General features: G+C 40.6%; 1 protein-coding gene across 8 annotated transcripts in view; it reads left to right on the top strand.

Annotated features, from left to right (window-relative positions):
- INO80D (INO80 complex subunit D) overlaps window positions 1-20462 on the top strand; it is a 93079-nt gene extending 72617 nt beyond the window's left edge. For 6 of the 8 annotated variants that reach the window (XM_063647808.1, XM_054478841.2, XM_054478842.2 and 3 more), the window contains 3 exons: window positions 4318-4559; window positions 6765-6922; window positions 8669-20462. In XM_063647808.1, the coding sequence (XP_063503878.1) occupies window positions 4318-4559; window positions 6765-6922; window positions 8669-9834 (1566 nt within the window). In that variant the 3' untranslated portion in view covers window positions 9835-20462. The remainder of the gene's footprint in view (window positions 1-4317; window positions 4560-6764; window positions 6923-8668) is intronic. The other 2 variants (XM_063647810.1, XM_054478845.2) reach the window with 1 other exon arrangement.
- Window positions 20463-27715: the final 7253 nt, after the last annotated feature.

Below are 27715 nucleotides of genomic sequence, written 5' to 3'. Positions count from 1 at the left end.
ATTCTTGCACCTTAACCTCCCGAGTAGCTGGGATTACAGGTGCATGCCACCATGCCGGCTAATTTTTGTTTTTTTTAGTAGAGAAAGCATTTTTCCATGTTGGCCAGGCTGGTCTTGAACTCATGACCTCAGGTGATCCACCTGGCTCAGCCTCCCAAAGTGCTGGGATTACAGGCATGAGCCACCATGCCCAGCGAATATAGGCCCTTTTTTTTTTTTTTTTTTTTTAGCTTATTCAGGCTTTGTCATAGCTAAGGAATAATTTCTATATGCTTTTTGAACCACTTTTGTGGACCTTCATTGATGATTTCACAGACCCATGGTAATGTGGGCCCTGTAGCTTTCAAATCACAAAATAAATGATCCCAGCCACATATTTTCATTTTAAGGTTCTGCCATTCCAGTATACTTCTAAGATACTGAAGAAGATACTGTTAAGTAGAAAAAAACTGTACTTCAGTGTCTGCTTTAGGAACTTATTATGAATGAATTTTTGGTTCCTATAACAATTTTTTTTTTTTTTTTTGAGATGGAAATCTCGCTTTATCACCCAGGCTGGAGTGCAGTGGCGAGATCTCGGCTCACTGCAAGCTCCACCTCCTGGGTTCACGCCATTCTTCTGTCTCAGCCTCCCAAGTAACTGGGACTACAGGCGCCTGCCACCACACCTGACTAATTTTTGTATTTTTAGTAAAGATGAGGTTTCACCGTGTTAGCCAGGAAGGTCTCAATCTCCTGACCTTGTGATCCGCCCACCTTGGCCTCCCAAAGTGCTGGGATTACTGGCGTAAGCCACCGTGCCCAGCCTCCTATAACCATTATTATGTGAATGCTTTTAGAGAAACTGAATGCAGTTTTATTCTTTTCAGCTAAACTTTCCTACTTAGGCAAGTTCAATGAGGCAAACCTAAGACTGAATTAGTATAATGTAAATTAGTCATAAAATAATATATATTTTATATAACAATCACAATTATACTAATCAAATTTTTTTTAAGTATTTAAAATACAAATTTTTGAAAATGGTTTTCTCTCTGAAGACAGTTAGAATCTGGCAGTAGTTTGAGCTATTTTTGTTTTAGGTTAAAAATTACATAAGAGACTATAAGAAGCACTTGTACCCCATCAGTGCTCCTGTGAGAGACTGACACTGGGAGATGAAAACTATGTGCAAATCTAGGCTCTGATTTTTGTTTTTGTTTTTTTTTTTTTTGAGACAAGTCTGTCTTTGTCACCCAGGTTTGAGTGCAGTGGTGCAATCTCGGCTCACTGCAACCTCTGTCTCTCAGGTTCAAGGAATTCTCCCACAGTAGCCTCCCGAGTAGCTGGGACTACAGGCGCGTGCCACCGTGCCCAGTTAATTTTTGTATTTTTTGGTAGACATGGGGTTTCACCATGTTGGCCAGGTTGGTCTTGAGCTCCTGACCTCAAGTAATCTGCCCACCTTGGCCTCCCAAAGTGCTGGGATCTTACAGGCCTGAGCCACCGCGCCGAGCCTCTATTTTCGTATCATATTCTGAATCCAAACACATTTTATAAATTTCACTGCTACCATTCTAGTCGAGGCTACCATTATCTTTGCCTGGATTATTGTAATAGTCCCCTAATTGATCTCCCTTCCTGCCATATCCCCCTGCCACAGGGGGTATGTTGTTTACATAGCAGCCAGAGTAGGCTGGGTGGGTATATGTTCTGCTTTCTTTGAATTGAATTCACTTTTGAGTGTACACTCTTAGGAGTTTTGTAGATGCATACAGTTGTGTAACCACCACCTAAATCAAGATACAGAACAGCTCCCCAGATTCTCTTACACTACCCTCTTTGTAGTCATTCCTTTACTCCATCCCCACTGATCTATTTTCTGCCCCTATACTTACGCATTTTCCAGAATGTCATAGAAAGGGAATTCTGTAGTAAGTAGCCTTTAGAGCAGGCCCTTTAGACTATACATCTGATCATATTAGCTCCATAATCAAAACCTGCTAATGGCTTCCCATTGCATCCTCCTGCCACTGCCTCCCAAAGTGTTGGGATTATAGGCATGAGCCACCACACCTGGCCTTTTCCCAAGTTTCCGCGTTGCTCACTCCTTCCTTTCATTCAGGTTTGTTATCATGTGTCGCCTCACCATAGAAGTCTTCCAACTGCCTGTTACCCTGTCAGTTTTTATCCTCATACTCTACCTCATTTTTCTTCCTAACATTTGTCTGCCTAATAGTTATTCATTAGTTTGTTTATTTTCTGTATTCTCCTAGAATGTAAACCTCACAAGGGCAGGAGCATTTTTTCGTTACTACTGTATCCCTAGCACTTAGAACAGAGATGCTCAGTAATTGTTGAATACATTAATGGTTAGGCATACCAATGGAAGGGGTTAAGATTCAGCACTAGGATGTGACAGCCATTGGTAAGAGACTCCAGCTGCAGGAAGTCCCGGCTGTCAGGCAGAACATGGGATTCCACCTTTGTAAGATCCTATGACAGATGGTGAGTGCACTGCCTTGACATAGAGGTAGAATCAGACAAAAGCTGGGAGTGAATAGTATTTCACTGTGCACTGAAGCTAGGTAAAAGAACAGCTGGCATTAGGAAAGCCTCAGGGGATGGGGGCTCTAGCTCTCTGGAGGCAAGCAAGGCAGGTATCAGTCACGGGCTGTTCTGTGTGACATATCTGGCACAGTACCAAGAGTGCCACAAGGCCACTGCACACAAGCTTAGGAGAATCAGGCAGGAATCTGACCCAGGTGATCATTGGGAGCCTTACAGATAGGACTTATTTTCTCTTGGGTGAGAGCTCCCTAACTTCCTCCTGAGATCAGCACTGGTGCTGGAGGGAAAGCCTGGAATGGATGCTGAGCACAATGTTCGGGTACTGGTCCTTGCTCATTCACCATTTGTTGAGTTAAATAGTGGACATAATACAAGTAGACCTCAAGTGTTGAGACAAAAAGAACTACAGAGTCTGAGAAGTAGCCTTTTTTTTTTTTTTTTTTTTTGAGACTGAGTTTCACTCTTGTTGCCCAGGCGGAGTGCAATGGCATAATCTCGGCTTACTGCAACCTCTGCCTCCCAGGTTCGAGCAATTCCCCTGCCTCAGCCTCCCACGTAGCTAGGATTACATGCACGTGTCACCAGGCCCGGCTAATTTTTGTATTTTTACTAGAGATGGAGTTTTGCCATGTTGGCCAGGCTGGTCTCGAACTCCTGACCTCAGGCAATCCACCCGCCTCGGCCTCCCAAAGTGCTGGGATTACAGGCGTGAGCCACTGCATCTGGCTAGAGGTAGCCTCTTTTTTTTGGTTTGTTTTAAATTTGTGTATTTGTGACTTCATCTGTAATTGTTTACATTCAAGCATTTGAGTAGGATTAAACCTGTTTTAGATTCCCTGAATTTATGCTTTAATTTTATTCTTTCTTGTTTTCAATTTTTTGATGCTAGTGATAGTTATTAGTCTTAAAATACTACGGTCTACAATCTTTATTTAGCTATAAGAGTTATTAGGGAATTAATTAAAGGTGACACCAATTGCAAATCCCACTGTTTTATGTGCCAATAAGAAAGAAAAAAATGTTGCCAGTGATGCGGTACTTTCTTATCACTTAGAATTTTTGTTTTCGACTTATTAAAGAGCTTTTAAAAGACTTATTTAGACATAGATTTTTATATACTGTTTCTGGTTTTGGCTGTACTGCTTGACATGTGAAAGGCAGTATTTTCTGCATACTTCAGCAATAGAACAACTTCATCTACTTTGTGGTTATTTTCCTTTTTCACTTGGTTGTTGCCTTACAGGGAAAAAAAAAAAAAAAAGAATTGTGGTCGGTTCTTCAGTAATGAATATGTGCTCCACTAATATTAATTTTATGCCCTGCTGCTCTTTGTGCCTTTCTACATTCACAAAAAATTTTCCTCCACACGTAGTACCAACAGTGTACAAACCTTAATTCAGAAACGATGCCAGTACAAAGAACTGGAACCGTGTGTGTGTGTGTGTGCATGTGTGTGTGTAGACAGTGTCAACTATGTGTGTGTGTGTATGTGTATGTGTAGACAGTGTCAACTGTAATGACTATCAGCAGGCTGACCACAATGGTAAAATGCCACCAATTTACAATGCTTCCCAATTGCAGAGATATTAAAATGTAGATCTTGGAATTGATGAAGTTTGATGTCTTCATTATTGTTATACATAGTTTTGGGCATCCAGTATGTTTTAGGCATTATATAGACTATTAAGGGATGTAAGTATTTTTTAGGTAGCTGTCAGGTTTCTCCCAGATAATCTCAGTTTAAAAGCCTATTTATTCATTCCAAAGGATAATTTCTTGAGAGGAGATAACTCCCGTAAAGTTCAGCACCAGCAGCAGAGGAAACCCAGGAAAAAAACCAAGCCTCCTGCACTAACCAAAAAACACAAGAAGAAGAGAAGGCGTGGACCTCGTCGACCCCAAAAACCCATTCCGCCTGCAGTCCCCCAAGGGAACCTCAGCATGCCCGCCAGCGTCTCACTGCCAGTGGAGGCCTCTCAGATCCGGTCAGTGGTGGCCTCTCAGATCCGGTCAGTGGTGCCACTGGCACCTAATTTTTCTTTACATTTTGGGATTCTTCTCAGAACATCTAGCTTCACGTGGTTATTGTAAAGTCGTCACTAGGCTACAGAAACCATTTAGTATATCAGCCTAGATTTTTAAAATAGTTTTTTGTGCAAATTTTACCTGTATCTGGCTGTATTTGATCTAAAATTAAGCTTTTGCTTACAATAAAGAGAACAGATGCTGAAACTGAGTTTAATTGTATACTCTCAACTTAAAAAACATTTTTTTTTCTTGAGACCAAGTCTTGCTCTGTCACCCAGGCTAAGTGCAGTGGCGCTATCTCGGCTCCCTGCAACCTCTGCCTCCAGGGTTCAAGCGATTCTTCTGCCTCAGCCACCCTAGTCTGGGATTACAGGCATGTGCCATCACACCCAGCTGATTTTTGTATTTTTAGTAGAGACAGGGTTTCGCCATGTTGGCCAGGCTAGTCTCAAACTCTTGACCTCAAGTGATCCACCTGCCTCGGCCTCCCAAAGTGCTGGGAATACCGGCATGAACCACTACACCTAGCCTCTTAACTTTTAAAACTTTTGCAGAAATTCCATATATGTTCCAACAGAAGTATTCCATCAGAAATGTGAGGCATTATTTATTTTGGCAGGGTTAAACATTTTGACCAGAAGAATGAAGCTTTTGTTTTAGCTAAGCATTTCAGTTTTACCTGTTGTTAATTTCATTTCTAAAATTATTATTTCAACCAGATTTGAAATTCTACTAAAAAGCATTAAGACACACTTGATACACCAAATTGTGATTCACTGTACAAATTTGAAGTAAAAGTATTACCTAGTAGTTGTTGTTGCCTCTTAATACGTGGGTGAAGGTTGCAGAAATATGTGACTGCATATGGTGAGGCCTGTATTTTTGCAGTGATTCTACTTTCAGATTTCCTTCTTTTAAAATAGGGGAGGAGACACCGTAAGTTAGGGTTTCTCATGTTTCTGTTGAATATGAAAAACCTAGGACCAGGTGCGGTGGCTCATGCCTGTAATCCCAGCACTTTGGGAGGCCGAGGCGGGTGGATCATGAGGTCAGGAGTTCGAGACCAGCCTGGCCAAGATGGTGAAACGCTGTCTCCACCAAAAATACAAAAATTAGCCGGGCGTGGTGGTGGGCACCTGTAATCCCAGCTGCTCGGGAGGCTGAGGCAGAAGAATTGCTGGAACATGGGAGGTGGAGGTTGCAGTGAGCCAAGATCATGCCACTGTACTCTAGCCTGGGCGACAGAGCAAGATTACGTCTCAAAAAAAAAAAAAAAAAAAGGCAAGGCATGGTGGCTCATGCCTGTAATCCCAACACTTTGGGAGGCCAAGGTGGGTGGATCACCTGAGGTCAGGAATTCGAGACCAGCCTGGCCAGCATGGTGAAACCCCGTCTCTACTAAAAACAAACAAAAATTAGCTTGGTATAGTAATGGGCGCTTGTAATCCCAGCTACTCTGAAGGCGGAGACAGGAGAATCTCTTGAACTCAGGAGGTGGGGTTGCAGTGAGCTGAGATCGCGCCATTGCACTCCAACTTGGGCAACAAGAGTGAAACTGTCTAAAAAAAAAATCCTAGAAGACATTAGGATTGGCTTTAGCTGCAACTCGGCAACAAGAGTGAAACTCTGTCTAAAAAAAAAAACCTAGAAGACATTAGGATTGGCTTTAGCTCAGGTGGTTACTTCCTTACTTTCCATCTGTCTAATCCCTGTGCTTGGGTTCAAGACCTGCCGGGGCTTTCTCACCTTTAAATAAAAAACCTAAAAGATATTAGCTTGTTTTTTGATTTTGGTTTTGTTTTTTTTGAGACAGAGTCTCGACCTGTTGCCCAGGCTGGAGTGCAACAGTGTGATCTCAGCTCACTGCAACCTCCGCCTCCTAGTTTCAAGTGATTCTCATGCCTTAGCCTCCTGAGTAGCTGGAATTACAGGTGTGTACCACCATGCCCAGCTAATTTTTGTGTTCTTAGTAGAGACAAGGTTTTGCCATGTTGACCAGGCTGATCTCGAACTCGTGGCCTCAAGTGATCCTCTCACCTTGGCCTCCCAAAGTGCTGGGATTACAGGTGTGAGCCACTGTGCCCTGCCTGACATTAGCTTCTTTTCATGTTGAATGAACTTGGCTTGGTGGTATTGATGTGAAGATAATGGGGGAGTTATGGGACCAACAGTGTCCTCTTTCCCAGGAGCCCATCCACGCCAGAGCTGAGTGCTGATGAGTTGCCGGATGACATTGCCAATGAGATCACTGACATTCCACATGACTTGGAACTGAACCAGGAGGACTTTTCAGACGTCCTGCCACGGCTACCTGATGACTTACAAGATTTTGATTTTTTTGAAGGTATAGTCAATATTTTGACTCAAGGAAACTGGTTTTAAAAATGAGTTTATAAGAAAAGAAATAGTGTTTTGAGATGTGTTTGTCATATTCCTCCTCACGTGTAATGTCTTTCACTGTAGATAGGAAATATAATACCACTGCAGCTATTTTACCCCTTTCAGAAGATAAGGAATGTGCAGTTTAACCATCTCATAATTTGCTGACTAGGTTTATAACTTGTTTCTTTTTTCTTTGGAGACAGAGTCTCACTCTGTCGCCCAGGCTGGAGTGCAGTGGCACGATCTTGGCTCACTGCAGCTTCTGCCTCCGGGTTCAAGCGATTCTTTCGCCTCAGCCTCCCGAGTAGCTGGGATTTCAGGCATGTGCCACCACGCCTGGCTAATTTTTGTACTTTTAGTAGAGGTGGGGTTTCGCAGTGTGGGCCAGGCTGGTCTTGAACTCCTGGCCTCAAGTGATCCACCTGCCTTGGCCTCCCAAAGTGCTGGGATTACAGGCATGAGCCACCACACCTGGCCCAACATTGTTTCTTTAAAGTGAATACTTTTACTTTATTTTTGAACAAAGACATCTCGAACATGACTTTTTTTTTTTTTTTGAGACGGAGTCTCGCTCTGTCACTCAGACTGGAATGTAGTGGTGCCATTTTGGCTCATTGCAACCTCTGCCTCCCATGTTCCAATGATTCTCCTGCCTCAGCCTCCCGAGTAGCTGGGATTACAGGTGTCTGCCACCATGTCCAGCTAATTTTTATATTTTTAGTAGAGGCAGGGTTTCACCATGTTGGTCAGGCTGGTCTCGAACTCTTGACCTCAGGTGATCCACCTGCCTTGGCCTCCCAAAGTGCTGGGATTACAGGCGCGAGTCACCGCGCCCAGCCGAACGTGAGTTTTGAAGTCTTTTAGAACTTGCCCTAGTTTTATACCCCACCCTGTACTTCAACTGAAGTGCACTTTTCCAAAACGAAGTTTGCTTAATCCTGCCAATTCCCCCATGCTTTCAGGGGAAATCTTTTATACTTTTAGAATGTTTCTTTTGCCATTAAAATTCGAATATTTCCATGGTGATTAATCAAGTTCCTAACAATAGATTTTTTAAATATTAGAAATGAAATCAAAGTAGGTCCATGGGCTTCCATTTTATGAAAATTAGTAAGAAATGGGAAAAGAATGAGGGGAAAGGATTAGACAGTAAAGCAAAAGCATTTTGAAAGATAACCCATGAAATGAACTGAGAGCTTAGTGTTGTGCTAAAATGGATATATGAATTTCTGTGTTTTAACCTTCCACAGCTGCCCTCCAGCTGGGAGAGTCAGGAGTAGAACAGGCAAGGTGGACCTGTTCTACACAGCCTTTTGTCTCAAATCCAAGTTGATATATGTTTTCTATGTTAATGATGATAATATAATTTTAGGTTAAAAACACATATAATCACATAGTCACCATGAGTTTTAAATTTGTAATCCTTAGAATTCTTAAGAATTTAGTACTTTGATAAGATGGTTTTTGAGATGGTTTTCAGTAAATCAACTGAAGATGGTGATTCAAATTCCTAGATAGCTGACGTTTCAGACCCTGTCCTGCAGACCATCATTTCACTTTTTCCCTCCAATCAAAATCTTGGAAACTTTTCTTTTCAAGAGGGACTCTTTTTAAATAGAATATTGTTTAAAATAATTCAAATGTATGATTTTTGTGATGTAGAACTGGTAAAAGCTCTACTGATTGTTGATGGCTTTTGTTGACTCAGGGAAGAATGGAGACCTCCTCCCAACTACCGAAGAGGCTGAGGAGCTTGAACGGGCCTTGCAGGCTGTAACTTCTCTCGAGTGCCTGAGTACCATTGGGGTCCTTGCCCAGTCAGATGGTGTGCCAGTCCAGGAGTTGTCAGATAGAGGAATAGGGGTGTTCTCCACAGGTACTGGAGCTTCAGGAATACAATCCTTGAGCCGAGAGGTGAACACAGACCTAGGGGAGCTATTGAATGGGCGTATAGTACATGATAATTTTTCTAGTCTAGAGCTGGATGAGAACCTGCTCCGTTCTGCTACCTTGTCAAACCCACCTACACCCCTGGCAGGGCAGATCCAGGGGCAGTTCTCTGCCCCAGCCAACGTTGGCCTTACTTCTGCCACTCTGATCAGCCAGAGTGCACTTGGGGAGAGAGCCTTCCCAGGACAGTTTCATGGACTTCATGACGGCAGCCATGCCTCCCAGAGGCCACATCCTGCCCAGCTGCTGAGCAAGGCAGATGACCTAATCACCTCACGACAGCAATACAGCAGTGATCACTCACACTCCTCACCCCATGGAAGCCATTATGATAGTGAGCATGTGCCGTCTCCCTACAGTGACCATATCACCTCTCCCCACACAACATCGTACTCTGGTGATAATATGGCAGCTACCTTTTCAGCAGAGATGCCCATCATGGCGCAGCACTTGCTCCCAACCCAACTTGAGGTGCCACTTGGAGGCGTGGTAAACCCCAGAACTCACTGGGGCAATCTCCCCGTCAACCTTGGAGACCCCTCTCCATTTAGCAACCTTCTCGGCGCAGATGGACATCTTCTTTCCACTTCCCTATCCACGCCACCCACCACTTCGAACTCAGAGACCACACAGCCTGCCTTCGCCACCGTGACCCCCAGCAGCTCCAGTGTGCTTCCGGGGTTACCACAGACCAGCTTCAGTGGCATGGGGCCTTCTGCTGAACTAATGGCCTCCACGTCTCCCAAGCAGCAACTCCCTCAGTTCAGCGCAGCCTTTGGCCACCAGCTGAGTTCTCACAGTGGCATTCCTAAGGACCTGCAGCCCAGCCACAGCTCTATAGCCCCTCCTACAGGCTTCACAGTAACAGGTGCCACAGCTACAAGTACCAATAATGCATCTTCTCCCTTTCCCTCCCCTAACTGAGGGTGTCTGTGTGTTTGCAGGCAGGTGGGGAACCCAGTGTTTTCTATCTTTGTTTCCTCTTTAGCACCCCTCTCCCCTTTTCCTAAAGAAGATATAACAGATGGGGATCAGAGGGGCACCCCCCTTCCCAGTTCAATGAGTGGCCCTGCAGTGGACCTCGCTACAGTGTTCACATGTGCTCCTTAGCACTGGTGCTCATTCCCTCCTGGCAGGCCCACTCCGCCCCAGTGGTTTCCTTAGTGGTTCAGCACAGTGACTGGATAGGATTGATTTTTAGCAGCAAGTCCTAGAAGTGGAAGATACCTCAGAATACCAGTGCCCTTTACTATTTCCTAGTATTCAGATCAATGCTTTCCATTCTATTGCCAGGTTTTTACATAGGTGGTTCTAGATAGAATGATCTTATTAATTGAGTTCCTGTATAAGAGACAGCAAATGGTGTGTGGCAGGTCAAGACTCTGACCTAGCACCAACTGCTAAACACCACAGTGAGGCCAGGATTCCATTCGTAATTGTGATCATGTTTAACTAAAAGAAAAAAATGTGTCTTTTGACTGCCTGTGAGTATGCGTGTGCCCACGCGTGTGTTTTTGTGCAGTGCAGGAAGCAGCTGTCCCATTAGTTTGGTTTTTTTTTTGTCCCTCCCCCCCCTTAATGAGTATAAAACTCTTACTTTTCTCCTCTCCTACATCTCACAATCCTAATAAGGTTGGTCCTTCTTTTCCTCAAGTTTCCTGAATAGGGAGGGTGGTGGGCTGGTCGTGTGAGTAGCACAACCTTTTTCTGCTGAAAGTTAGCCCAAGAAGAAACAGAACATAGAAAGCTTGGATTCCCGTCAGTGAGGTAGGGATGTCCTGAAAAGCTTGCCTGGGATGACTGCAGGCTGTTGGGGTTCTGGGGCCTGATGGTCACTTTGTCTTTTCAGACATGTGTTTGTTTCTAAATCCCTCTCTCATGGAATACATTTGCAAGATGTAATTAAAGAAAGTATTTTGATGTGAAAAAGCAGGATAGGTCAGATAGATTTGAAAAGATGGGATCTGTGAACTCCTTGATCCATCTCTTGCTTTTGAATTTTTCATGTTTACAGTAGTGATTCTTTGGTAAGATTTGTAAAATGTTGAAGACACTCGTAGAATCAGTGTACCAGTTGTGAAGTGATGTGTAATATCTGAAGGATACACATTTTAAAGTTTCTTTCAAAGCAGAATATGGAAATTAGATATAAATTTTATTCGCCCTTTGGTCCTTTTAAAATAATTTAAGTACTTGGGTTTAGGTAAATTTGAAAATAGTTTTGGGAAATGTTTTTAAAATACCAGGATTTTAGGGGTTAAAAATCATATGGGGTAGTTTAGGAAGTTCGTGACTCTGAAATGAATTTGTGAGGTTTCTTGCCTACCTTTTTTTCCCCCCCCAGAGAAGGGTGGAACTAGATTTTAAAGGCATCTCTACTCTGCTTTTGCTGAGTAGTTTCACTGTCCCTTGAGATACCATTGGCTATTTATACCTGAGTCTAGTCTAATTCACATATATATGTATTTTAAAAGTTAAGTAGAGAGAACATACCTATTGATGTGGTTCAATAATTCATTTGTCAGGGAATATTTGATCTTAATTCCTTTCTAGTAGGTAACGATTGGATGTATTTTCCTACTTCCTGTATGTAATCTCTTTATGCCATGCTAGTTCTAACCAGTCCCTTCTTTTGAAAGCTTTTCTTTCTCTGCTTTTTAAAGGAATGATGGTGATCAGCAGGCATTATGCAGATACCACGTGCCTGAGGTTATGGAGGGGAAATGTCACATGACTATATGAAATCATTATATGCCCTATTTTGTATTTATTGATGTTTCTTTTTGTGGGCCAAAAATATGTTTGTAATATATTTAGTTTTTTTAAAATCATGGTAATTGATTGGAAGATTTATTTTTAATAGCTTTGCCTTTTTTGCAGAGTGCAAAATTTCTAAATTATAACTTATGTCATAAAGCAAAATTATATTTGGTATCACCATAAATTTCTATTCTGAATGGTGAGAACAGATAATTTGAATATTTCTCACCTGTGAATCTATATTAGTAAGCTTTTTTATTTTAACGTACTGTAATGAAGTGGTCACGAGTAGTTACCTCTGCTCAAAAATGTCATTTAGTTTGTTAAACTATTTTCACAACCATCATAAGCATCACTAGATAACTGTCCATTCCCAGCAGTTCAGTTTAGTCTCCATTGTGTATTTAAAGATTGTCGCAGAGCAGCACATTTACTTCCTCATCAGCCCTTTGACAAGGAAGGGAAAGTCGTGGGTAGTCGATTTGAACTTTTTCTGTCTACTTGTCCCCTCATGTTAGCTGCTTGAAATTCTTCAGTTATGATACAAAGCTGAGTTTGCAGTAAGTTGCACATTTTATTGTTTGCAATTTTCTGTTTTATGTGCATTTAAAAGCCCTTCTCTGCTTTCTAGTAAGGAGGCATGAAATTATCAGGAATGTTGCTAGTTACAGCTTCACACCAAAAACTTTGAGTAAATACATTTTCATTTGGATGCCCATGATGAAAGCTGAGGAAAGTGGTTGAGGAATTATCAACAACAAACTTTTCCTCTATTTTATCTAGTTCAAAACAGATAACAAAGTTTGCAATTTGCTTTGCTCTTGCTGTTTCTTATGAGTCCCTTTTTGGAAGAGAGGAGAACATCTGTAAGCCCAGAGAGATCTGTGTTTTTCTTTTACTTAATAGAGCCATTCTTGTCTATTAGTAGTAACTTTGCTATTAATATGTATAGAAAGGAATGAAGTGTCTTTTACTCCAGAAATATGAAAATTAGTATCTTTTAAAATAGCATTTATGCTATCACAAGGCAATACTGGAATGAAAAACAAATCTTATATAAGGTCCTAAATAGGTAGAAACTAGCTTTTATTCTAGTGTTGAACCCAGGAGAAATAGTGGCAAAGAAGTTTCACTCTGTTTCTGCAGTTCTTTGGGACTATTTATAAAGGCCAGTTAGATTGTGTTACTGTGATTTAATTTACAAAGTTGCTGCAGTTAATGGATACATTCTGTGCTCTGAGAATCTGAATTCCATTCTAATGTGTGATATTCACTGGCTGTGATCAGTAGTATCTGAAGAAAAGATGGGCTTTTTCTCCTTTACTCTCTCTACATAATTATTAATATTATTTTAATTAAAGTACTTAAGACATTGTTTTTTCTTCTGTAAAAATGGCTTAGCAATTTGCACATCTGGGTAGGTTATGTAGCTAGTAAACAACTCATAATAGTAAGTAGCAATTATACTTAACCCACCAAGTGACAGACTATGCAATGGAAAAATTTTCTAATTATCGTCACATAGCTTAGACAGCAAAGGATTATTTTCTCTGGTGACCTACCATGTGTGATATAACTGCTTTATAAATGACTTCCTGAGCAATTTCATGTTGGCAGGCAGTGTGGTGTGTCTAGTGTCCCTCTATGAGAAGACTATAATTTAATCAGAAACAAATAGTAGGCATGGGGAGCAAGTTGGAAAGTGAGGTTATTACTTTTTTTCCTTAAAATTGGTGTTACTGTCTTTAGTGGCTTAAGGCTAAAGAAAGCTGATACTTTATCTTTGCCAAATAATTATTTATAAGATTTATTTTTAAATAAGCCCAATCTCTCACGTGAAAGTTAAGAATCATTTTCTGTGACTGACACTAAAGCTCTTCCTTATCAGAGCTTGTTCTCAATCTGTGATCACGGTCCACAGTGGCAAAGACAACTCTTTGATTAGGAAGGAAACCATGTTTGGGATGCACAGAAGTGCCCTGTCCATACAGTTTTCTTCTTACATGAAAGAATTGACCTTTCTGTTGACCTGTATACCATTCTGTTTTTATAAAGTGGGATTAGAATTTGAGCATATCTAGTAAATGCCGTGTGTTCAGTCTGCTGATGCTTGCCCGCCGTCTTTGCCATGCCTTGGCATCCTAGGGGTGCTGGTGATGGTCAGTGGGCATCATCGGTCAGCAGTGCACGTGTAAGGCAATCCCCTCCAGGTTAGTTCAGAAGGTCGCTATGGGTTGGTATTGCTAAAAGATGAGTATATTAACACTAAACTTATTAAGAGGTTTGATATTCATTAAAAATTAGTTTTCAGTTTCTTCATCTTTCTTTTCAGACTTCTTTTAAAATTCTGTTCTTAATCTGGTATATATAGAAATCTAATATTATGGTCTTCTAAATAGTCAACAGAACTCTCCAGTTTAATGAGGCAATTTAGAGGATTCCTTGAAAGAAAATTTAGTCATACTGAACAGTCCTCATTTGTATCTCTTTTATTACCAGTATTTACATTGTTCCAAGGATTTTTTTCCTGACAAAAAATATATTTCTCGGGGGTGGAGAGTTTTATATATATATATGAAAGAACATAGATGTTTCCCCCCTCCCAGTACATTAACTGAATCTTCACTGGCATTCTGTAGAAAAGTTAAACAGTTTAATAATGTCTTAACATCTTTATAAATTTTCCTATATTCTGGAGGAAACCAGAATCATGTTTAGTAGATTAAAGTAACATTTTAAATACTACCTTTCCAATAATTTGTAATAAAATACCAGTGAAGGACATGTTTGGATATCTGTTAAGCATTTCTCCCTGACTAATGAATTAGGAAAGAAAACATAAAACATAAATGAATAGTTATGTCTCTTCTAATAAACAGTGTCATTAATGCTGCAGTTGTGGGTCAAACTTAGGGAGCCTTATTTCTAAATAGCAAAAATTCTGTTTTCACTTCAGCCCTTATTTTTTTGTTAGTTTTTCTCTGCACTGTGATACAGAGCTAATAAGAGGAAATGTGGCGTTTCAGAGAGAGAGCAAGCAAATTGGGTATGACTTTTTTTTACCCTATGTTCCCCAATACTGGGGATGTTTGGCTACTTTGAACAGCAGTTTTTAGTGATCTAAAGTTTAGAACAATACTCGTATAAGAGAAAAATCTAACGCTCAGTGAGCTCCATAGGGCAGCACAGCTTTCCATCTTCTCTTTCGCCTTCTTGCCTCTGCCCACCACAGTCTTGAAGAATGCACACGCACACATGATCTGTACCCATCCCGGCCGAAGAGTCATAGAATCCTCTTCTTTCACTTGTTTCTTTTTTCTTCGTTTGTTTGTTTTTGTTTGTTTGTTTTTTAAGCTGGGGACCACTGAAGTAAAGCTCTATATGCACCCAAAGTTCCCCTTGGAAAAATTTTCAACACGCAGTGCAGAAGGCTCCAGTGCAGCTAAATGCCACACCATTGGTTTTACTTGGGGGAATAGACTGATTTGCCATAAAATGACTCCAACCTGCATCATTAAGGTACAGTTGGCTTCAGTGGATTAGTGCTGAAATGATGGGAAGTCTGACACTTGTTGACATTGTCTTCATCTGTTTGGAAGGGTTGAATCTGTTCCTCAACAGTGATAGTTCTTTTCACTGTATAGTATTGAGTATGTCTCAGGGATTCCTTGTGGAAATTAGGGCAGTTTTTAAAATAAGAAAATAGTTTTAAAAGAAACTAAAGGTGACTCATCATTGAAGAGAGCGGAAGAAAGAGGAAACATTTGGTTTTGTAGCCCACAGTGTCTTGCATAGGACTTTTTCCTTTCTCCTCCAGGCTCTCATCTCAGCTTCAGAATACAGAATCCTTTCCCATCACGCACAGCTTTAAAACTTTTATTTAAAAATTTCCTTCCCCAATGAGCTTTCAGAATACTTATTGTAGATTTTAAGAGAAAAGGTATATTAATTTATGCTATTAACATCACCTCATAAATTATAAGTTTTATACTAAAGCTGTATTGAGTGTAATGAATTATGTTGCCTATGTGTTTAATAGCTAAATATATATGAGCTTTTTTTTTTTTTTTTTTTTTTTTTGACAAAACAAACTAGTGAAGCACCTTTTTACACTGGATCTCTGCCGTGTCAAGGTGTATAGCTATCCTTTGCTACCTTGCAGATATATAAAATAAAAGGATATCCTGGGGCCTCAAAATGTAGAACACCTTTAGACCATTTATAACTGTTCCTAGAACTGTTGAGAATCATGTTCTTTAGTAAATGATCTGTGGTTTACACTTAAGATGGCTAGAAGCTTAGTTACAGGGTACATAGAAATACATAGATCAAGTAAAACTCCAACTACTGTAGCTGGAATTTGTAAACTAAGTTTGTAAGACCTCTTTTATTTCCTATGGATTTATTCTTTAATTTACAGTTTATTCTGTAAGTTGGGAAGTAAAATAGAGAAAATAATAAATCTAGATGTTCTCAGTGTCTTATTCAGGAACTTTTTATCCCTCCTCACTAAGGAATTCCCACTGTGACTTTAAAATAGAATTAAATTACTCGTGTGCATGTATATGTCTGTATTTTTTACACACATGCAAAAATATACATTGGGGGCACGTGTGTGAGAGATATGAATGTGTGCTTATATAAAAATAGATAAAGGTAACCGAATGTATTGTAGAAACATGATTTATTTAGTTGAGGGTATTGGAGTTACTTTCTCATTGTCTCTGTTGTATAAATACACCAAATTAATCATTATGTTGTCTTATGTTAAAAGGCTAGCTCTGATATCATGTGCATTTTATGTTAACCTTTGGATTAACTTATATTATGCTATGTTCATAAAATGACATGAGAAGCAGGAGGTTCTAAGATCAGCCTCTCACTTTCGAGCATAAAAATAAGAGAGGGAGACAGACAGCCCCAGACTTGAGCTGTGTTTATCTATTGTGGTGATGGGACCAGAGATCTATTGAACCTTTTTTATGTTAATTATAGATTTCTTTATATTCGAGTAAGAAAATATTGTTGATCATCTTTTCTTGGTGAAGTTAAGAAAAAGTATAGGCCTTTCATAAAGAATTTTTGGAAGGGGCTGCTTTGTTTAAGGAGTTGGTGGGATCATTTCACCGTGCATATTTCAAAGCTGGGGTGATTTCATTTATTTCCAAAATTTTTCAAAAAACTTTTACTCAGTTCTTCTGTTATTTATTAACTTAAGAGTGCTCCCATCCCCATATTTTAGCTATAGGAAAAATTGTGCTACCCCTGATTCATATGGAATTAAAAAAAATACATCCCTTTGAGTTTTAAGTTGTTATTTTGCTATACATTTATTACTGGAGTATCTGGTGGTCTGAAATAGTCAAAAGTAGAGTTGTTATTAAATGTTCCAATGACATTTATTTTTAATACTTAAAAAATCATGTACTTTGAAATATGTCAAAGCAACTTCTGATAATATACCTGAATTTGTAGTTGTCTCTTGAGCATCATTTACTTCATCTTAGATATAGTGAAGATCTAGGAAAGCTCTATATGCTGTTCTTTTCTACAGTTGTATTTTTGCAGCATCTCCGGGTTTCATTCACTCTTGTTTTGGGATTTTTTTTTAAAATCTGCATATTTCTTGTACATATGCATGCAAATGAAAGAAGGGAGTTTGTACTGGTGCCATTTCTCCCTTCAGTTGCTGGTTAATGGGATTTGCTAGAAAAAATTCTCCCGGTTGAAGGGTGAAAACAGACCCTTATGTGTATATCTGTACAGAGATGTGTATATGGGATGTGGTGGCACTTTGCTGAATGTGAACTTGCCTTGTCAATGGAAAGATTGAAAAGTATTATGTTTATTTATACATTTGTATAAATCTATATATACACGTATGTATATGTGTGTGTATAGATAAAGCTATATACATATATTTCCCTTAAAAATGTGTGTGTATAATAGGTAAACAGCCTTTGTTAAGCAAGATTAATGTCTATGGAAAGTTCTGGATTATTCTGTAAGCCAGAGGAGGTGACAGTCTAGAGTACATCAGAACATACTAAAATGGAAGTCCTTTGGATTATAGTCTTGTTTATGGATATTACACAATGAATGCTTGTCTGAACAGTTCTTACTTGCCAGTTCCAGTGTTCTTCATCTTCACCACCTTCTACTGGTCAGTCTCTCATCACTTAAAAAAAAAAAAAAATCACATCATTGTGGTTTTTTTCCCCTTAATTCTGTCTCTTCTAGCCAGAAGCATTTGGCTTAAGCATATTTCATCAACTTCTCTTTTATTTCTTTTAAAGATCTTTATCTCTGAAATTTTCCCAGAAGATACAAGTTTTGGTAATATTATCAATAGGAATTTTGAGACTTGGGCATTCATCTTTGTCTCAAAAACAAACAGAAAGCCAACCTTCAAATAAAACAAATTTGAAAGTTTTACCTCAATAATTTGGGGACATTTTACTTAAATTACAAAAGAACATAATTATGATTTTATGATTGATATTAGTGTTAGGTTTTTTTCCACACTTACTGTCATTAATTTGTCATTTACATATTTTTATTTGCTTTGTAGTTTAATCATAACTTCACCATTTACATTTTAATGAAAAGCATACAAGGTCACATGTTGGCCTCTTGAATTCTGTAACTAACTCATTTTTCTGATGATGAAACTGCTTTGATGAATTCCTGTGTGATGAATTCTGCTGTATTTCCTTTTGACTTTTCTCAGTTTGTGACATTCTGTATTAACTTTGCTGCAGCTCTCTAGAAAACTTGCATCCCTATATATTGTGCCTTTAAAGCTCTTATGCACACACAGACAAAAGTGTATATATACATGTCAGAGCATGTGTACATATGCTTTCGTATGTACTCACACAGTATATCTCTAGTATATATTGTGGGAGTAGATATATAGATATTCAAAGGCAATGAAATATTGCTCTCTAGACATATATGTATATAAATAGTGTTGATATAACTGTATATACACATGTATATGTATGAGTTTTAAATGGCAATCTTTTACATTTAGCAAAATGCTGCCCCTACTGGAATATTGTCACTGCAGTGGCAGTTGTATGTAATGATTTAAAATACATTATCAAAAGTTATTTAAAGAACATTTAAAGTCTCATCTAAAGACATCCACACACTATTTATTTATCTTCCTTTTCCTTTTATTGTTGTGTTTTTCTTAACTGAAAGGGAGACTGTCGTTTTAAAAATGCCATCTGTCCCATGAGAGTAAGAAAGAGCTGGAGATTCACTTGAGGAGCTTTGTGCATTTTTCCTCTCTCTGAAGTGGAGATGTTCCACAGACCAGACTGTTTATTTCTCTTATAAAGCAATCCTAATATTTCCATTAGTGTATGTCAGCCACCATCTCCTAGATCAACTTAATTCACCAATTTGCCTCCTCCTTTCATTAATAAATAATGATTATTGAGATCATTTTGCCTGGGGGAAGTTAACGACTCTCATGCTGCAGGGAAATATATCACCTAATTGTTATTTTGCCTTGTTCAAAATTCAAATTTGAAAGAAGGCAGCTCTCTCATGAAGCTGTCTTAAGGACATTTTAGTTAAGGGCCCTCCCAAACTCTTTTTTCTTTCTTTCTTTTTTTTTTTTTTTTTTTGCGAGTTGCAAGTTGCATGTGCTTGAAATAGATTTAATTCTTATTCCCCACAGTTTCAGGTATTTTTCATTAGTACATCAATTTGACACACTGAATGCAAGACTATTAAGGAAGAACTATTAAATATTATTTTATTTTGTGAAGAGTTGGCAGCAGATTACATCTCAAGAACTTGCAGAGAGAGGAAGGTAGATGGACAGTCCTAAATTGTAAGATGTTACAGAAAACAGTGAAGTAAGAGTACTCCTGAAGACTAAAATAGAGAGGCTGGGGTTTGAGCCATTTTACCGAGTAGCTTAGCTGGAACCTGATATCAGAAGTAGCCTTTAACAAAAAGCCTCTTGGCGATTGTATGGTACTAACAACTAGAGTACTGAAGTGTAAGCTGAAACGAAGTTGCAGTGGGAAATCAAAGGTGAGGTAGCTTATTTGAAACCAGCAAATGAGACAGGTTGGACAGTTTTAAAATCTCTTCTAACAAACTGCACGGTAGCAAGGACTAGCGGTTCTCAAAGCCCTTCTTTTTCAGTGTTCTCATTCACCTTGGCACACAAGTATGTTTAACCGGCCATGCATTAAAAAGAAATACAAAAATATAAAAGCCCCTTAAAGGGAACTTACAAACTGAGAATCTCTCCTCTGTATTTGTGTTCATAGTGGCTGCGAGTTTAATTATATGCACAAAAGTTAGGAGCCACTTGTTTCTGCACAGACTGTAGGAGCAAGATGAGGAGATGGGCAGGTTTTGGTAAGAGCCCCCAGTTCTGGTGGAGAGGCATACTTGTGGCATTGGGTGCGGCATTGCTGGGGGAGACCACATTTTGGGAGGCGATTGACTTTTGGTTTGTAATTTCCCTTTAAACGAGAAGAGATGGCTCACATTTTCCATATATATCTCAATGAATGTACTGTATTACTGTTTTAAAAATTTGATGAAATAATAATGAATTGGTCTCCTTTTGTTATCTGGTCCTTGTTTAATTTGTTTAAGGGTTTTTGTATACAAAAGTTTACATTTTTATGTATATTTTTCTTGTGTAAAAACTGATGTAATATGTGTATGAAACACTGTATGTATTATCTGTATATAGTGTGACAAAATCATTTTTCTTTCTTTCTTTTGGATGTATTAATAAATCTTGCTGTGAAGTAGCCTTGTTTTTAGTTTAATTTTCTATACTGGGATATTGATGGAAGCTACTAATCCAGGGTAAGTATTTTTCTGCCTTTATTTGAATACAGTATTTTTTAATATCTTGTGTTTCACCAATAACTCTAGGCAGATATATTCATGATTTTTATGGTTGAACTAACAATAAATTAATATTTGTAATAGCTGTGGATCAATCAAATTGTATCCAAAGTGATTTTTGATATGGTATCCAGCCTTGAAGTTCAACCAGAATTTGCATTTGAAATTGTTACATGCTATAATGGAAGTCTTACAAGCCAATTTCTATTTCTTTAAATCAGAAGCCTCTTCTGTCTTCATTTTCATAGTTTCACAAATATAAGAACAACTTCATGTTTTATGGCCAAAATTAAAAAACAATACAGAACTCGAAGAAACTTTTTTTTTTGAAACAGCATCTTATTCTGTTTCTCAGGCTGGAGTGCAGTGGTGCAATCATGGCTCACTGCAGCCTCAACCTCCCTGGCTTGAGCTATCCTCCCACCTCTGCCTCCTAAGTAGCTGGGACCACAGGCATGTGCCACCCCGCCTGGATTTTTTTTTTTAATTATTTGTTTTTTAGAGATAGGGTCTTGCCATGTTGCCCAGGCTGGTCTTGAACTCCTGGGCTCAAGCGATCCTCCTGCCTCAGCCTCCCAAAGTGTAGGTATTATAGGCATAAGCCACCATGCCCAGCCCTTAATTTTCTATTTTTTTGTAGAGATGGGGGTCTCACCATGTTGCCCAGACTGGTCTTGAACTCTTGGGTTCAAGCAGTCCTCCCACCTTGGCTTCCCAAAGTGCTGGGACACTTTTGTTCTTTAAGGCATTGATATAGTTTGAATATTTTCACCCAAATCTCAAGTTGAAATGTAATCCACAGTGTTGGGGGTGAGACCTGGTGGGAGGTGTTTGGGTCATGGGGGCAGATCCCTCATGTCTTGGTGCTGTGCTACCGATAGTTGAGTTCTCATGAGATCTGATTGTTTAAGAGTGTGGCACACCCAACCATCCCCACCCCACCCCCACCGTCCACCCCTCTCTTTTGCTCTTGCTCCTGCCATGTGATGTGCCTGCTCCCCCTTTACCTTCTGCCTTCTGGTCTCACTCTCTTGCCCAGGCTGGAGTGCAGTAGCATCACCATGGCTTACTGCAGCCTTGATCTCTTGGGCTCAAGCGATCCTCCCATCTCAGCCTCCTGAGTAGCTGGGACTACAGGTGCATGCCAGCATACCTGGCTAATTTTGTTTGTTTTTTTGTAGAGATAGAGTCTCCCTGTGTTGCCTAGGTTGGTCTTGAACTCCTGGGTACAAGCAATCCTCCTGCCTCAGCTTCCCAAAGTGCTGGGATTATAGGCATGAGCCGCCACCCCTAGCTTCAGGTATTTCTTTATAGCAGTGCAAGAACAGCTTAACGCAGATACTAACAACTATTTACTTGGAATTGTTTTTCAACTTTCTAATACTATCTTTTGTTGCTGAGGGAAGCTCTAGTGTAAATGGTTTTGTTGTACACATAGAGGCAAAAATTCACATACAAAAATTAGTAACCTTTTTTTTTTTTGAGACAGAGGCTCGTTCTGTAGCCCAGGATGGAGTGCAATAGTATGATCACTGCTCACTACAACCTCCACCTCCCAGACTCAAGCTATTCTTATGACCACATGTTCTTTAGAGAGTTTCACTTAAAAAAAATTTTTTTTTGGAGACAGGATCTCGCTCTGTCACTAGGTGAGTGCAGTGGTGCCATCTTGGCTCACTTCAGCTTCGACCTCCCGGGCTCAGGTGATCCTCCCACCTCAGCCTCCCAAGTAGCTGGGACCACAGGTATGTGCCACCACCCCCCCAGCTAGTTTTTGTATTTTTTTTTGTAGAGACGGAGTTTCACCATGTTGCCCAGGCTGGTCTCAAACAACTAGGTTCAAGCGATCTGCCTGCCTTGGGCTCCCAAATTTCTGGAATTACAAGCATGAGCCACCATGCCCAGCCAATTTTTTTTTTATTTTTGTGGAGCAGTTGAACTTGTTTTCCTTGGTCTCTAACCCAGGCATGTTTAAGGTACATTTTAAAATTGTCCTTTGTTTCTCTAAAAGCAGTTAACATTTTGAGGCTAGAAGCAGATGGCTACAGTACTAGTAAAATGGCCACAATAAGAGAACTTTTTCCATTTCTCTGCACTGGAGATTGACAAGGTATGGAGGATGCTTGAAATGGATCGTTCTGTTTCTTCGGTTATATGGTAGTAGCTGATTTTAAGCTCTTCTGTTATTTTCTACTTAAGGTTGCTTCCTTTCTAAGTCTCTGCACAAACTTTTGAGATTGTGCTGACTAAGTTCTTGATTAAGAAAAAAATAGTAGCCTTAGGAGACAAGCCTGTTAGTGTAATATTTGTTGAGGCAACATCTTTAAAGTGGTAATGCTGAGATCCTGTGGATTGTGAGTGGAAGCAAAAATTGGAGTTTAGAAGATAATATATTTTTATTAATTCCCCTTTAGTATACCTGCACCTCCTTGTTCTTTCTTCTGCCTCATTAAGATGTAACGATAATTTTTTTTTTTTTTGAGACAGAGTCTTGCTCTGTCATCCAGGCTAGAGCGCAGTGCAGTTGGTGTGATCTCGGCTCATTGTAACCTCCGCCTCCTGGGTTCAAGCAATTCTCCTGCCTTAGCCTCCCGAGTAGCTGGGACTACAGGCATGCGCCACCACACCCAGCTAATTTTTTTGTATTTTTAGTAGAGATGGGGTTTTGCCATGTTGGGCCAGGCTGGTCTCAAACTCATGACCTCAGGTGATCTGCCCACGGCCTCCCAAAGTGCTGGGAATACAGGCGTGAGCCACTGTGCCCGGCCTAACAATAGTTCTTTAAAAAGCCTGTATTGGCTGGGCATGGTGGCTTACACCTGTAATCCTAGCACATTTGGGAGGCTGAGGCAGGAGAATTGCTTAAGCACAGGAGTTCAAGACCATCCTGGGCAACAAAGTAAAACCTGTTTCTTTTTTTTTTTTTTTTTTTTTTTTTTTAACCCTGTATTGTTTAAAAACCTTATTTGCATTAATTTGTACCTTCCAGCAATATGTGGGTCTAAACATTAAGGTGGTTTTCTTAGCCTGTTTTGTGCTGCTATCACAATACCAGAGACTGAGTAATTTATAAAGAACCAAAATTTATTTCTGACAGTTATAGAGGCTGGGAAGACCAAGATCAAGGCACCAGCATCTGGTGAGGGCTGCTCCTGAGACACTGTGTCCTCCATAGGGGAGTAATACTGTGTTCTCACCTGGCAGAGGGCGGAAGGGCAAAGAGGGACAAACTTCCTCATCAAACTCTTTTACAGTGGCATTAATTCATTGATCAGGGCACAGCCCTCATGACCTAAACATCTCCTAAAATGCCCCACCTCTCAACACTTGCACTGGGGATTACATTTCTGCACATGAATTTGAGACACGTCAGACCATATCAGTGATGTTATTTTGTTCCTTTCACAGAAATGTCTTCTTGGAAAAGTCCTCTTTAACATGTGACTATAGTCAGTTATTTTTCCGACTTCAAATCCCTGTGATGGAAAGATGAAGCTCATCACTTAGCACCCTGAAATTTCAGTCAACCTTATGGTAGTATGCTATTGCTGTTTCTTCCATCTTTCCAGTTTTCTGTCTTTCTGACCTTCCATTCATTTTTATACACTTAGTTATATTTTTGGGCAGTTTGTGTTAGGGACAGTGAGACACATGAGAATGAATCACAACTGGTCTACACCCAAAGAATTTTGCCACCTAGTAGGAGAGTGTTGCATAACCATCTGTGCAAACAAGAAAGACACTGTCAACTGCCTAGTAGAATAAAATGCTGTGTAAGCTCAAGTCAGGAAGACATAATTTGCAACCAAAGGATAGAGCAAATTTTCTGGAGGAGAGCGATTTCGAACTCCTGATGTCAAGTGATCCACCCACCTCAGCCTCCGAAGTGCTGGGATTACAGGTGTGAGCCACTGCGCCCAGCCCTGAGTAAAGTGATGGGAACAGAGCATCCACAGATGGGCGGTGTTTGGACATTGAGAAATGGAGGTGTTCCAGGTGAAGCAAGCAGCATGAGCAGTTGGGATACCTCGTGGTTTGTGTAAGGACACTGAGCAGTTCAGCTTGTCTGGAGTCTAATGTGAGGGAGAGGGGTGAGGAGCAGAGAAGCTAATGAGTGAGCAAAAGGAGTATGGAAGGCTGGAATGGGAGTGATGATCAGCGGGGACTCAGGAAATCTTTCCTCACGATCGAGGTAAGATTGCAGTGAGATGATTTGCGAGGGGGCTACTGCAGTAGTCAGGCTAGATAATGAAGTCGCACCTACTTGTGGAAGTAAAAATGGAAAGGGGAAATCAAAACAACTTAGAGTGATAAGATGTAAGGGGCAGGGGAGAGGAGAGAGCCAAAGATGTTTCACCCCTGGGTTTCTGGAAGAGCGGTGGTGCCAGTGACGGAAGTGGGCAGCATGGCTGTGAACACTCTACAGTTTGGAGAGGGCCAGTGGGTTCTGAGTACACATAGTTTGAGCTGGGATCAGGGGCCAGGGGGGAGATGGCCAGCTTCCCTTCCGCTAGCACTCAGAAGAGAGGCCCAAGACGGAGGTACAGATGGGGAGGCTGTGGGCATAGAATTGAATGTTGAAGCCAGCTGTAAACGATCAAGGAAGAAAGCTAAGAACATATTTGGGGGAACAGCTGTTATCTATTTGTTTATTATTTTATTTATTTTATTTTATTTACAGGCCCAAAAAGAGACCTTAAATCATGTTTCCAGAGTCTCCCAGCTAGCAAATTACGGAGCTGGTATCCCAGTGCTATCAGGCTAGCCCTCCTCCCCGACGCTCTCTGAGGGAGAAAGTCAACCCCTTCCCCAACCCTGGCGTTGTGAGGGCCTGAGCATGTGCACTTGCTTCCCCCTCACGCTCATTGTAATGACTTGTTGTGTCCCCTTCTGGAAGGTATGCTCCAGTATCTACTTCCTTAATTCCAAAAAGCTCAGTCCCTAGCACAGCCTGCTTCCCAGTATCGGCACATAGTAAATATTACTATATGAAGTTAGTACTCCAAAGAGACTGCGGGGGGTCTAGTGAGAAGCAGTATAGCAGTTGGTTAAGGCTGTGGCTTTGGGAGCCAGATTTCCTAGGTTCTAATCTTGACTCCAAGCTGTGTGATCTCAGGCAGGTCATTTATCCTCTCTCTTCTTCAGTTTCCTCGTCTGTAAAATGCATTTTGCATTGAAAGGATTACACAACAGAACCTTTGTAAAGCACTTAGAATAGTCCTTGGCATATACTAAGTACTTGGTAAATTTTAGTTATGCTTCTTTTATAACTAGAGGGAAAGACTGAAGATAAACAACATAGGCTAATTCCAGAAGGAAGTGCCCTGGGGAAATGAACAAGAGAACAGAGGTTAGCTGCAAACGAGGAAGACGGAGATAGGCTGAGAGCTTGGGAAGAAATTTCTGATCATAAGGAATGTCTGCTGCTGATTTTTTAAATAGAAGAGGATATAGGTAACCAGCATATGTGGTTACTCTTACCCAACCAAGTTTCCAAATATTCTAGGATGCATTCAGTTATGGAAATCCTGTTAGTTGAAAATGTAAGGCTGGGCATGGTGGCTCATGCCTGTAATCCCAGCTCTTTGGGAGGCTGAGGTGGGCGGATCATGAGGTCAGGAGATCGAGACCATCCTGGCTAACACGGTGAAACTAAAAATGCAAAAATTAGCCGGACGTGGTGGTGCACACCTGTAATCCCAGCTACTCAGGAGGCTGAGGCAGGAGAATCACTTGAACCTGGGGGAGGCGGAGGTTGCAGTGAGCCGAGATCGTGCCATTGCACTCCAGCTTGGGCAAGAGCAAAACTCTGTCTCAAAAAAAAAAAGAAAAATGTCAATTTGCTTTTGCTTTGGAACTTCAAAAAATTCTTCTACATTTTATCTTACATACTACAAAGCATCATTTAATGGAAGAAAACATATCATGGTATCCTGACTTAAAGAAGATACTTTGGGATAGAAACTACTTAATAAAATAAAATATAGGCCAGGTGCAGTGGCTCACACCTGTAATCCCAGCACTTTGGGAGGCCGAGGCGGGTGGATCACCTCAGGTCAGGAGTTCGAGACCACTCTAACCAACATGGTGAAACCCCATCCCTACTACATCCAAAAAATTAGCCAGGTGTGGTGGCGCATGCCTGTAATCCCAGCTACTTAGGAGGCTGAGGCAGGAGAATCGCTTGAACCTGGGAGGCAGAGGTTGGAGTGAGCCGAGATTGTGCCATTCCACTCCAGCCTGGGCAATTGTGTCTCAAGAAAAAAAAAAGAAAAGAAAATATAGAGCTGGGTGCAGTGGCGCACACCTGTAGTTGCAGCTACTCAGGGGCAGAAGCAGAAGGACCCTTTGAGCCCAGGAGTTTGAGGCCAACATGGGAAACATAGCAAGACCCCATGTCTAAAAGAAAAGAAAATATGACTAAAAGTATAAAGAATTAGTAGACGGTCCTTTATCAGAAGATGTGCATGTCCCGCTGTAGACCCAGCTACTGGGGAGGCTGAGGCAAGAGAATCACTTGAACCTGGGAGGCAGAGGTTGCAATGAGCCGAGATTGCACCACTGCACTCCAGCCTGGGCGACAGAGTGAGACTGTGTCTCAAAAATAAATAAAAAATGATAAAATTAAGAAATATAAACTATTTTTCAACATAAGCTCCATCAAATTCAAGATACTTTTGCTAAACTAAAAAGTAGAGGATGGGCGCAGAGGCTGACACCTGTAATCCCAGCACTTCAGGAGGCTGAGGCAGGTGGATCGCTTGAGGTCAGGAGTTTGAGACCAGCCTGGCCAACATGGTGAAACCCCATCTCTACTAAAATTACAAAAATTAGCTGGGCGTGGTGGCGGGCGCCTGTAATTCCAGCTACTCTGGAGGCTGAGGCACGAGAATCGCTTGAACCCAGGAGACGGAAGCTGTAGTGAGCCGACATCACACCACTGCACTCTAGCCTGGATGACGGAGTGAGACTCTATCTCAAAAAACACTAAATAAATAAAAAGTAGAAATCTAAGAAGCCAGACCATATGTCACCTCCACAGTACATACAGGCCAAATATAGTGTCCCACAATGCTTATTACTCTCAGTACCAATGTCTATTCTTGAAGACTAAAATCTTCCCTCCCCTTTCTTATTCCTTTAATTGCAGTCC

The sequence above is a fragment of the Pongo pygmaeus genome, chromosome 11 (assembly GCF_028885625.2).
Source record: "Pongo pygmaeus isolate AG05252 chromosome 11, NHGRI_mPonPyg2-v2.0_pri, whole genome shotgun sequence".
NCBI lineage: Eukaryota > Metazoa > Chordata > Mammalia > Primates > Hominidae > Pongo > Pongo pygmaeus.
This window is presented reverse-complemented; position numbering and strand designations above follow the sequence as displayed.